The sequence below is a fragment of the Aptenodytes patagonicus genome, chromosome 1 (assembly GCF_965638725.1).
Source record: "Aptenodytes patagonicus chromosome 1, bAptPat1.pri.cur, whole genome shotgun sequence".
Lineage (NCBI taxonomy): Eukaryota > Metazoa > Chordata > Aves > Sphenisciformes > Spheniscidae > Aptenodytes > Aptenodytes patagonicus.
The window spans coordinates 29,295,951-29,308,450 of record NC_134949.1 but is presented as its reverse complement, the minus strand read 5'-3'; the positions used below and the strand labels follow the sequence as shown (position 1 = coordinate 29,308,450).

Genomic DNA, 12,500 nt, shown 5'->3' with positions numbered 1-12,500 from the left:
GTGTCTACATTCACCTCACATAAGTCATGTAAAATAAGTATTTAGCTGCAGAACTCAGCATGTATTTAAAACATGCCTATCTGCATCTATTCTATAAAATGATAGTAAACCTTGTATTTTTCCCAGTGGTTGGCAGCGTTTGTGACATGCCTTTTTGAACTGTATTGGCCTTGGTTAAATTTACAAGAGCAGAGCTGAGCTTAAGATTTTGGACAAGGGTTTCATGAAGTGATAAATTATTCCTTTAAAATATCTGCTAGAAGTTGGAATTGTTTGAAAGAAGTATTTGCTGTTATAGGTGGTTTTGACTACAGCGTATGTGCATTTCTGGCCAGCACTCTGGCCATTTCAGCAGTCCAGAGGAAGAGATGCAGTTTGGCACTGCTCGTTTGATAAGTGCGTTGTTACGTCTACCTGGTGCTGTCTATTTTACATGAGTATTGTGCTGGATGTAATTTTAGAAAATGTTAAAAGTTTATCAGCATGAGGCTGTAAGCTAATGTAGGAAACCTAAATGTGGAAAATTAGGAAGAGCAAAACTTAGGAACACCAAATGTTAGTCTTGTGGCTTTTCAGACATTACTACGTATGTAGAAGACAATTTGCGTAAGACCATTTGTAGTCAATGAAAGCTACAGATGCAATCAGATACTGACTGGGGCTTTGAAAGCGAGCATGTGAGCTTTTGAGGGCTCATCTTAAAAATACAGATTTTCCATTTTATTCCTTTTTGAGGCTTATTCAAGCTTTCAGTAAGTTGGATCCCGTAAAAGAAATTTCTTTTGGTGTACCACCTCTCCTATGGGCCATCCAGTGGGAAGGCAAGGGTGGATCTGGTGAAGAGAAGAATTAAAGGCATATTTTGCACGGAAAAAAGATAACCCTGGAAGTAGAAAGTGCTGAAATCTTTAGAAAGAGAATCTGTGCGAAAAGTAGTTTATGGACAGGGAAAAAAACTCTCAAGGGATACTGAAGGGAAGCTTTGAGCAGGAGCCTGGGCGAGAAGTCAAGTAAGCGTGAGGGTTAAACAAAGACTGGTGAGGTGAAGGTACTATCACGATATTCAAAGATCAGGCGAAGAGAAATATCAGTGATAGTTGTTGCAAGCTCCTCACAACCCCCCCACCCCCCCCCAAAAAAAAAAAACCACCCAAAAAAACAGGTATAAAAAGTTGGCCCTGGGTTTGCAGTTTGTAAGCCCTACAGACTCTGCAAGAAGCTAGACTGTGAAGAAGCTTTTTTTTCCTTTTTTTTTTTTTCCTTTTTTTTTTAAGGGAATTTGCCTGCTAGGCAGGTCTTCCCTAGCTCTCACAATTCTAATTATTTCCTACTGCCCTAATGCTTTCTCACTATTAAATTCTCCATTGACTGTAATAAAGTCTCCCTACTCTCAAGAGCTTGGAGAGCTGCCTTTTTTTTTTTGCCTTTTTTTTTTTTTAAAAAAAGACTGGGAAAGAGAGGGAGGGAGATGCAGAGAGAGGGGGTGAGAGGAGTTTGCTTTCCAAGGTGGGGTTTCCCAAGCTGTTGTTGCTCAAATAAGAATCTTATCCTGAAATTCGCTGCTCATTTCTGTGTGGGCTGTAGGTAATGCACTCTAGCAGGCTTTTGCCACTATCCGATGTGTAAGGTACGCATCTTACAATATTGTACAGACTACTCATACAGATAACACTGGCCTTCGTAGGGATTCGTAGTGAAAATAAATAGCAGGTGGAAATTAATTAGACCTTACTTGCTGTTTGGGGAAGTGAACTGTTGTTTAATAATCAGATGAGTGTGACAACATATTCCTGAATTTTAGAAAGCAGATAAATTACTGTGCCCAGAACTGACCTACTATTTTTATTAGTCCTGAGGAATTGAGATGGTATGAAAGGAAAAGATACAGCCTTTAAAATGCAGGATAGCTTTTAGTTTAAGATTGAATATGATACTTTACCTTCAATATCTTTATCCGACTGTGCCAGTCGGTTAAAAGGATGGTCATTTAAACATCTGATACATAAATAAACCATAGTACACAGACAGCGGGAAAAATTGTGGCTTATAGTACAGAGATAAATATTTTAGGCAATGCTTGTTTTTTCAGTTGTGGTTAACTTTAGCACAAATCAATTAATCTGATTTCTTAAAGCCTTCTCATGCCAGCTGAGCGCACCTGTTAAGACAGAATGCTGCAGGAAGGATGCACGTTTTCTTTACCTGGCACTCTGTGTGTGTGTGGACGGGGCCGGGGGTGGTGGTGGGGTGGTGCTGGCTCTTCTCTGTAGCAAATCTCATCTGTGATAATTTCCAAAAACCCAGTTGTCAATTTTATTGTAAATCTGTATTCAAAAATGGCCTTTAGAGACGCACTGTATGAGGGCCCACTTAAAAGTTTCATACTACAGCTTGAATTCACAATAGCAGTGCTTTCTGTGTTGTGATCCAGACACTGTTGTCCCATCGCTGCCCTTTTTAGTCAGTTTTGAACTGTTACTTTACTCACAACTACCATCTTCACTCGTGAGGGTGTTCTAAATAGTAAAATGATTAGTTGGCTTTGAAGAGATGATTTTTTTACCATGGGAATTCTATTTTTTTCTCATCAAAGATGCCGACTTCGCTCACTGATGCAGATGTGATACCTATTCTTTTCGATTGTGCTAAGATACGTCCTGTAACTCACAACCGGAAGCTCTGCTGAAAGACCTTCCAGCACAAGGTGTTGGAGCACACTTTACATTTTTACAGAGAAAACTTACTTGAGTAGATAGTAGTATATTAAACCTACTAATACAGGTACTTTATTTTACAGTATTTCAATAGCAGTCGACCCAATTAGTGTTTTAATCATACTCATTTACTTACATATTTAAAAATACGCAGTGAAGCAATTTATGTCTCCACTTTACTCAAGCTTTGAAAGCTAAATGTTTTAGATAAAGTGGGGAAAAAAACCCCAACCCTTTACAAATATTCTCTTAGCTTGTCTAATTTTTTGTTCTCACACATTCAGCTATGTCCTTCATATTTGGCATTTTGATTTATTAGGCAATCTTAAGTATTAAAAGACTTTTAACATACCAGTGCAAGACTTCAGATGCATTGTGCCTTGTGTCAATGATGAATTAATTCCAGCAGAGCACAAAAGTTACCATTATTTAAGCCTAGCTTCTCACCTCTGCTTTTACATCATAGGCCAGCTTTAAAAGACCGAAGTTTAGGCTGTGTCTTAGGAAGTGAAACAAGGTAAATGCGCGAGCACGCCGGGGAATGTCAGGTTCATGGTACGGGGCGCTGTGCGCTATAGGTCCGTCTCGCCTGTGGATCAACCAACGCCGGCACCTTACCGCCGGTGTAGGGTTATGGGTCTGGGGGTGTTGCCTTGGTTCGGGGGGCTCACCCCGGAGCAGGGCAGGCAGCCGCCCTGGTTTCTGGAGGTGGTTTGTGATGGCGGCTGCCGCCCTCCACGTCTCCAGTAGTGACAGGCGGTATGCAGTGCGCTCTCCGCTCCGTAAGGGCGTGAAGACGGCGTCACTGGTGGGGGGACAGGGCCGACCGGCAGCTGGAGATGAGCTTCTCGTTCGTCTCAGCACGTGGGAAGGCGCCATCGAGGGGTACCGGGCAGCGCAGGGCTGGGGCCCGCAGCCCTCCGCGGGAGCGCCCCGGGGGCGGGCGGGGCACGGCCAGCATGCCCCGGGGCGGGGCGGGGCGGGGCGGGGCGGGGCGGGGCGGGCTGCCGGCCCCGGGGCGCCCCCTGGCGGCAGCTCCGGCGCTGCGCACCCGCTCCCGCCTCCCGGCACGGCGGCGGCCCGGGGAGCGGCGGCCCGGCCGGCGGCCCCAGCCCTCGGCGCCGGGGACGTGGGCGCCAGCAGAACCTGTACCTGGCAGGGCGGAACAGACCCCGCGAGCCGGGCGTTCGGTACACCCTGTCATAAAGTGAGGAGGTCTAATTGAGCTACGGCTCTCTATCCTGCTATTTGTACAAATAAAAGACCACATCTCGATGCAAAATAAACACAAAAGCGCTGTTGTGACTATAACAGGGAGTCATATACTAATTTATATAATAAGTGGTTGTGCACGCTTTATTCAAGATTATGGCTGCAAGAAATGGCATGAATTGCTGGGTGTGTTTAATGCTGGATTATAGCAATTTGAAACATGTCAAACACATGGCTAATGCCTCATGCTTCACTCATTCTTGCGTAAACCTGCATAGCCACCATCCATTATACCCTTGGTAACAACACAATTCTGCAAGTAAATATTGTTACACTAAGTAACCTTTCAATTCAAGTTGTTTAGGAAGAGAAAATGCAATCTTGTGCAGTCAGTTCCAGTGTCAGTTTAATGTTTCAAAAGGGAAGTGGTGTAGAGAATAAGTATCTGTACGGTGACTCGCCGGCTTAAAACACACGCGCGTGCACGCGCGCAGAGCAAACGTACAATTCACTGCAGGGGAGAAAAGTAAAACTGTATCTTCTAACTTCACAGGGCCAGTATTTCTTTTTTGGTGCGGGTGATTGCCTGTGTACCCTGGCAGAATTCGTCATTCAACCTGCAGTGCAACCACATGCTGAAATAATCTACAATTTCATTCTCTCTTGCAGAGAGCAGCAAATATTTTCCCTATACCTTTGTTTAAAAATCCTGGCAGCAGAGCTTGTATCTCACCTTTGGCAACCAGAGTTTGGGAATCACAGCAGAAGTAGGTGCTGGTGAACGTATGTCTGTGAGTGTGGGTCCGGGTGTGCGTGCGTGCCTGTGTGGGCACGCTCATGACTGACAGCGAGTGTGACAGCAGGAGAAAAAGAGAAGGATTAGGAAGTGTGAATGTGTATAAATGTGTGTAAACAGGGACCTGTATATTTTTTTCTTGTCCTATTTGAAGTACTAAACTTTCAGCCTTAGTATCTGGCAGTCATTGTATTTCTTCTGTATTTATTTATGATTATTATGCTAACAACCCGCACTACTATTGTAAAAGCAAAGGAAAAAGTACGTTAGTTTGCTTAGTAAGATGTTGCAGGTTCAAATTATTCTGCCACCAATAACTGAAATTACTGATACGTAGATATCAGAAATGATCCTCATTTAGATGTTTTCAGTGCTTTAATTTGTGAGGGTTTAGAGTTGATAGTACATACACACCTGTGTATAGATATACGTGTATACGTGTGTGTGTGTGTGCATGCAAGAGAAAAGAAGGGAAAAGAAAAAGATGCTGTGCTCTTGCTTTTTCCAGCAGCCCTTTTTTAGTTGCCGGCAGTGAGAAGGGGGCTGCGGACAACAAACACAGAGCATTACTCAAGCCAAAGTTTCAGTATCGTTTTTAAAAATACCCTTTTACAACTAGGAAAAAACCTTTTATTTTTAACATAAAATTCTAGGGACTCTTTCTTCTTCGTATAAATACTTCGGTATTTCTTCCACTTCACTTCCAAATACATCACCCTTTCTAGTATTGATGCTCTGTAGTTTCATTCTCTCTGTACAGAGCTGTTGGGTCAGATTTGTTGTTTTCTATTGCCAGGGTAGTGTTACTGGTCATGTTATGTTAAAGCCGATTCTGCTGGCTCACAGACACTTTAACTTAAAATTCAGAGCCCGAACTACACTCTGGGGCTTTGCAAGGATACAAAATCCACAAGACATAAAACCCTTGGTTAATATGAACTGGAAGATGTTTAACCCTTCTCTGCTAATTGCAATGAAAGAGTCGGAGAGATGTAAAAACAGGGGGGCTGATGTATTTATTTATTAAATTTCTGAGTGTTTTCTAATGTTTTGATTATCTAACATTTACACCCCTTTGCCCTTTTAATGCGCTTGGCTAAACGTACCACTGTTATTGTCTAACGTTCGAATTTGTAAAAGATGAACCTGTCTGTTGGTTAAATCTTTGTTTGACTAAAAGAGGATTAATGTTTGAATTTCCTGAATTTCCAAATCCTAGCAACGATACAGTTGATGAAGTGTTTTAAATAGATTTCCAGTCTGATATACATGTCTTTTTATTGAAAGTAAATATTGTAAAAATCAGAAAGGGCTGCCTACTCCCACAGTTGTGGCATACCCGCATTAGAATTTTCATATAACTACTAAGGGCAATCAGACCCTTTTCGCTGAATATTTTAAACATTGTACATGTAAAATTTATGCCTAATTTGAATACTTATTAGCTGCCTAATCTCAGAAAAGAGTATTAGCTTTGTTTTTGCCTTGTAAAATTAATCACTGCGTGTATCACATTTTCCATTTCTATTATTTTTCTTCGCTGATGTTCGTAAGAGTGTTTAAGAAGGGCTGTTTGTTCATAAACACATCTGGTGCTGCTGTTGTTTACTGGGCTGCAACAGCTGCCCTCCTTTATGGTAACTGTGTTCGTGTTTGGGTTTTTTGCATCCTGTTTATTTTTGACCAGACCATCTTTAAGTAACTCATCTTTTACTATTTTAACTTTCTCCACACAAGATATACTTTCACTTTATCTTGTGGGCGCTTGTTTGTGTTAATTCTTACAGCGTTTTGATTAATATCCCATGCACGTAGTTGAAGTTGTAATGATCCTTTTCCTGCCTTTTTTTTGCAGAGAAAGGCTATTGCTCATACTTTGCAGGGGAACAAATAACTAAGTTCAATAATTAGGCTAAGCAGCAAGCTTTGTTTCTTTCCCCGAGTTTGCTTGCACATCCCTCTCCCTTCAGAGGTGTCTTTTAAAGTCACAGCTCAGCCAGGTTGTTGTGGGGACTCTTTCAGTACGTCGGGAGTGAGGGTGAAGGAAAGTGAGGTCCGTTCTGACCCTGCGAGAGCAGGAGAGGACTTTGGTGGCTCTGAGAAGAGACGTTGACCTTTCCACATTACAGATACAAAATGCGCCTTGAAATTCTGGTTTGTAAGGGCACGTTGGTTCTTTATTTACTGCAAAGATTTCAACTGATCTTGGCAGGACATCTCATTGCTATCCTGAAAGTACAGTATATTTATGCAGTGAAAATGATAAAACATTTATTACTGTAGAGAAGGTAATATGCATAATTTATGCTGTTTTTAGCACAATCATTAGTGATATTCTTGATAGATTTTATTTCCAGCTTTCATATCTAATACATGCCTGGAAAATTAATTTTATATCTTTCATTTATTTGCCTATGTTAAAATTGAGTTTTAAGTCATCTTCAAGTGAACAGTTTGATTGCTGCTCATGCATAAGCTTAATTACTTCCCAGGAAGGACAGTATTAAATGTTTTAAATGTCAGAAAAATAAATGAATATCAGCCGTTTGATTAAAAAAATAGGCAATATCTGACGTGTTTGCAGCAGGAGCTTTTTCTTAAAATGCCTCCGAGGCAAAATTTTATTTAGTCACAAAAAAGGAGAAGCCCATTATACTATTTATCATTGGTTGATACCATATGATTTGTAACACCCTTACAAAATTTTAATTTTGTATGATTAGCTGTGCATCATTAAACAACAGCCTTGCATAAGATATGCTGTAAAATTCTGACAGAATCAAGATAGTGAATATTTTAAATAAGGCTGTATAGTCATCCATGGTTGTCAAAGCTAGATAATAGGAAATATAGAGCAGTGTGTGAAATCGTGCCTTCATTTAAACTGGTTTTATAGGTAGACTTTAAAATGTAGTCGTTCATAAATGCTATTGACCATGCTGCGTGCATGGTGTGTTATTTTGGCCGTTAAATGTAAGCACACAAAGATTGCTTATAGAAACCATAATTCCGGTGATTAGTATCTGTATGAAAGCAGAGTTTGCATCGCATTTCTTGGTAAACGGCTCTGCGAGGCTTTTTTCTTCTTTTAAAGATGCTGTCTGTGTAATTGGCAGAGAGGGACATCTTGATAATGGAAGTGTGAAGGTGTAACGCCCGTGTTAATTGATACTTCTTAATCACTTTTAGGTATTAAGTCATGATGCAGGAATCTGCGACAGAGACAATAAGCAACAGTTCAATGAATCAAAATGGAATGAGCACTCTAAGCAGCCAATTAGATGCTGGCAGCAGAGATGGAAGATCAAGTGGTGACACGAGCACTGAAGTAAGCACAGTAGAACTGCTGCATCTGCAACAACAGCAGGTAAGTTTGTTTTGCTTCCTGTTTGTTTTTAAACAAATAAAGGGCTGTTTTCGGACGGGCACCCTTCCGCAGACCCTCTGTGCGTGCTGAATGTGAAGTGTCGTGCAAGTGAAGAGCGTGGGGCATTATTTGTTGTTGTTTTTGTGCATGTTAATGCTGAAACGCCAGGATCCCGTTTTCGTGGCGGCAACGTCTTGCTGATACCGCTGCACACCGCTGCGCTCGCCTGGTGATTAAAATCCCGCCGCGTATTTAGAAAAGTTGTGCCAAAGCCTTGCAGTGCATGTTTTCAGAATCTGTTAGTTTACTGTGCGATGTGGTCGCGTAGGACGTGATGCAGAGCTTTCCACCAGAGGGCCACATTACTTGAGACTTCGCTTCGCTTGCGATGAATTGTTCCAAAGTCGGAGCTGGGGTGAAGGGACCAGAGTGACTTCTCACAATAAAGATGCTTTGCTGTCGTAGGTGTAAATAAAAAAATTCCAGTTAGTTCAGAACCACTGAAATAAAAAAAGAGCATGAGCCTGTCTGTGTGTGCGTGAGTATAATTTGGATGTGTGATCATGGAAAATATGGGAAAAGAGAGAAGCAGCTTTTCTGTAGGTATGTTTCCATTCTCACATTTAAAACATTTTTTTAAGTTTGTCTGTTTGTTTTTTCAACGAGTTAATGGAGAACTGCTTTTATCTTTAAAACTGTAAAATTAAACCATTGTCTGACTGCTGACGCCGTCTAATTATGAGATGCAATCAATTAATTTTTGTCACTGTAAGATTTCTTTTCCTTTTAAAACCTGCACAAACATAATTCCTTCTACTTTGTCTACCTAAAGAGTTGCCTCCCCATCAGGGGATGCAGGTTGTACTAATGCAGTGAAGCCCAAACGGTTTGTTTGGTAAACAACTGAGGTCTGATTCTGCAGAGTGCCAGCACCTGCTCTGAACTCCTGAAAGTCTTCAGTGTCTGGTCCTCTCATCTGCTGAGGCCACTCAGCACCTTTGGAGTTCAAACCCTTCATTTGTAAACACTGAGGTTTTTCATTACAATGTCAGGTGTTGCATTAATGGAAGGAAAGTTATTTCCCGTAAGAGAAAATATTATAAAAATCTTGGTTTATAGAAATGTGTTTTAACATGATAGATAAACTGCATGTGTACGGGCCTCTGAAATAACAGGTCATAATAGCTCTTAAAATTGACTCATTCTTAGTGCTGAATTAAGCAATGTACACTAGCTACATCTATAGTTAAATATTTTAAATGGGGACAGAAAATGTGGAAGAATTAAATAGTTGAAGATTGAAATATGGAAAGTTGTTAAGGCTTAAATCTGTGCCTTGCTTCAAATTCAAGTGTATTCTGTTTTAACAATTGAGCTCTTACACTATTACAGTCTGAGGAAATACAGGTTTCAGTGTCTTCATTAAGTTCTTAGCAGGCTTACAGCTATATATATATACACACTATTATCTATATATGTACACTGTGCATATGTACTATTTTCATATAAAATTTTACATAAATATACACACATTTAAAAAAATAATATTGTTTTCATTGAAAAGCATGCCATCACCTTTATTCAGGTGCTCAGATTATAAGAGCATTTTAAAATCTTTATTGAGAGAGAGTATATTTAATTGGTGAAAATGTTTAGAAAACTTAATTTAAGTGAAACACTCTAAAACACAAAAATACCAACAGAATAATGTGCCACTTACATGTTTCTGAAAGCAGCAGTCCTAGCCATTTGTAGCCAATTTGTCCATACAGTCACAGATTCCAGTAGATAGCATTTGCAAAGACCACAGAGAATAACAACTGAAGATGAAAATATCCAGTTGAGTACTAATAACAGACAGGTTCTGAGGGGACAGGCTTAGAAGTGACAATCTTTTCTTCAAAACTGTGATTAGATCTTAAATAAGCAGACAGGCAAAGTAAAACCATGGGTACAGTTAATAGGACTCAAGAGGCATTTTATGGTAGGGTCTGCACCATAGGATTTAAATACAACTTGAGTTAGGCATATAAATCCTTCTATAAAATATGTTGATGTGAAACATAAACACTAGTAAACATGCAGTAGGGTGTCCTTTAGATAATGGGCATAGCTTTATGCTACTTCTGCTTTTCTTCCTCTTTTTCCTATTTCTTTTTTTTTCTGTTTTTGACCAGATGTCTGTTGAAATATGATTTAAGAGGAAAATGATGGCTGGTTTTATTATTGTCACTGTAGTAACTCTCTAAAATGTTATTTTTAATACCCGACTTGCCTAACAAACTTTGACAAGTAGAAAAACAGAGCAAACCCCATTGTACCTGCAGTTATTATTATTAAGATTTTTATTGTTTAAATATGTGCACAACATAATGTACTGATGTCATAGTTTAACATTCCAGTTTTGGCTTTTCTGAGTCATTTCATTGGGAGCCTTCAAATAAACAGATCAAGTTCATTATAGCTTTTTCTAAAGGAAGCAAGTAAATGATTGCTGGTTTTAATACATTTCCTTCAGCTGGGCAACTACATAATGGGATGCTAATGCTTAAGAATAGCTATATCAACTGAGTAAAATCACAAAATATGTTTTCTCTGTGGCATGAATATATACTGGGGAAAGTTAAACATGAGAAATTTCAGACTGTGTACAAAGAGCAACTGGGCTAAGTTAAAAATTTTAAATTATATATGATTTGCATCTTGTTCAAGCATTATGATCACAAATTGGTGGATTTATAGAAAGTAAATAAGCTAAAATAATAGACTTCATTAGGTTCTTACAAGCAATTATATGGAGTTTAGACAGTCCTGTTACTGGCTTGATGAACTATGTTGTTGTGATCTTTATGTAGAAATGAGAAGTTTGACTTAAATCAGGGAGTTATTCCTCATCCATGTATCAAGAGAGAATGACAGTATTCTATAATATATTGTAATATATACTTGGTGATAAATGGATTGGGTGCTGTCACAAGTCATCAGGTCGGCTTTGAAGATGTATGACTAGAACATGAGCAACTTTTTATCTTACTGTCGATATTTATCAATTTATAAATATTGCTAAAGTGAATGTGGATTTTTATTATGAAAATGTGCTGCAGACTGTAATCTGCTCAGACTTGTTTCTTCTGCTTTTTTTGGCTTACGACGAGACATTCTCTCTCTCTCATATGTACATTCGTACACTTCTGAGGTTTTCACTTTCATTTTTTTTCTTGTCTGTTAAAATCAGTGTTTGATACTAGAATGTATAATACATGGAAAAAGCATATCCTTGATTAAATACATTGACAGATTATTCTGCATTAGATGTAGAATTTTATTTTTATATTAAGTTTGTCGAATTAATTGTTTGTGTCACTAAGGTCAAAATAGTTGCTAAAAAAACATGATTGCTTTACAGGGTAGATTTGAGCTTGCATTTTGAGTATTCATTAAGTCAGTTCTACCAAGATAATCTTTTTAAATGTTTTATGGGAATTTATTGGTAAGAAGCTGTTTCAGTTGACTATGTCTAAAATTATTTTTCCAAAGCAGGTTTTTTTTTTTAGCATATCACTTACCACTAGCATTTCATTGATACAAAATATAAGTAATATTTACAAAAGCAAAAACGTGATGATAGCATGCAGGTTATCCTGGTGATGTAGAAATAGAAGTTTTGCTTTCTTACATGTTTCGTCCTTGTGATTATTTAAAAGCAGGAGGAAAATAAGAGGGGGGGCTTGTTTGTTATGTGAAGTCTTAAATTAGGTGTTAACAAAACACATTTCTGTATGTTGGACGGTAGTTCTATTTACTAAACCACTAGAAACTTGCATTTGGACTCCTCGAAAGAGCAAATGAATTTTCTCATACTGTACAGGCAGTTTGTATTAAAAGTGACATAAAAATCCACAACTGCTACACCTGTGGCAAAAGCTGATGCCATAAAGAATACTGATGATATGTAACTTAAATATAAAACTTCTTATTGCATCTGACTGTACTTATTGTTACTTAAATTGACCACATATATTAGGAAAAAATGCTTCTTCCTAGCGATTTAAAACTGAAGTTAAAATTCTGGAAAATTATGCAGAAGGGTTACAGGCTTTCACATCATAAGCTCAAAAGGGGCAAAATTCTGTTAGGTTCATTCATATGGCTTTCAGAGCAGGTATTACCAAATTAGCAGATGTTGAAGTAGTAAGGGAAAGTATATTTTCCAAATGCAGGCACACATGTGGTCTAATCTTTAATTTATTAGGGAATTGGAAATGTCGTAAAATACCAGAATGTAATTTCACAGAAGTCCTGATATGCCCCTAGAACTATTTTTGATTATTAGTCTTTATTTTTTTGACTCCTGCTGTGTGCTTCTTCAAACACAATTTTTTTTCCCTGGGTGAATGATTGGAGAAGGACT

The 12,500-nt window shown here is 38.9% G+C and overlaps 1 protein-coding gene across 6 annotated transcripts in view; it reads left to right on the top strand.

The window, feature by feature from the left end:
- The window catches only part of FOXP2 (forkhead box P2), a 442,435-nt gene that overhangs the window by 230,225 nt on the left and 199,710 nt on the right, over window positions 1-12,500 (top strand). For all 6 annotated transcript variants that reach the window (XM_076330603.1, XM_076330594.1, XM_076330558.1 and 3 more), the window contains one exon: window positions 7,912-8,089. In XM_076330603.1, coding sequence (XP_076186718.1) covers window positions 7,922-8,089 — 168 coding nt within the window. In that variant the 5' untranslated portion in view covers window positions 7,912-7,921. The remainder of the gene's footprint in view (window positions 1-7,911; window positions 8,090-12,500) is intronic.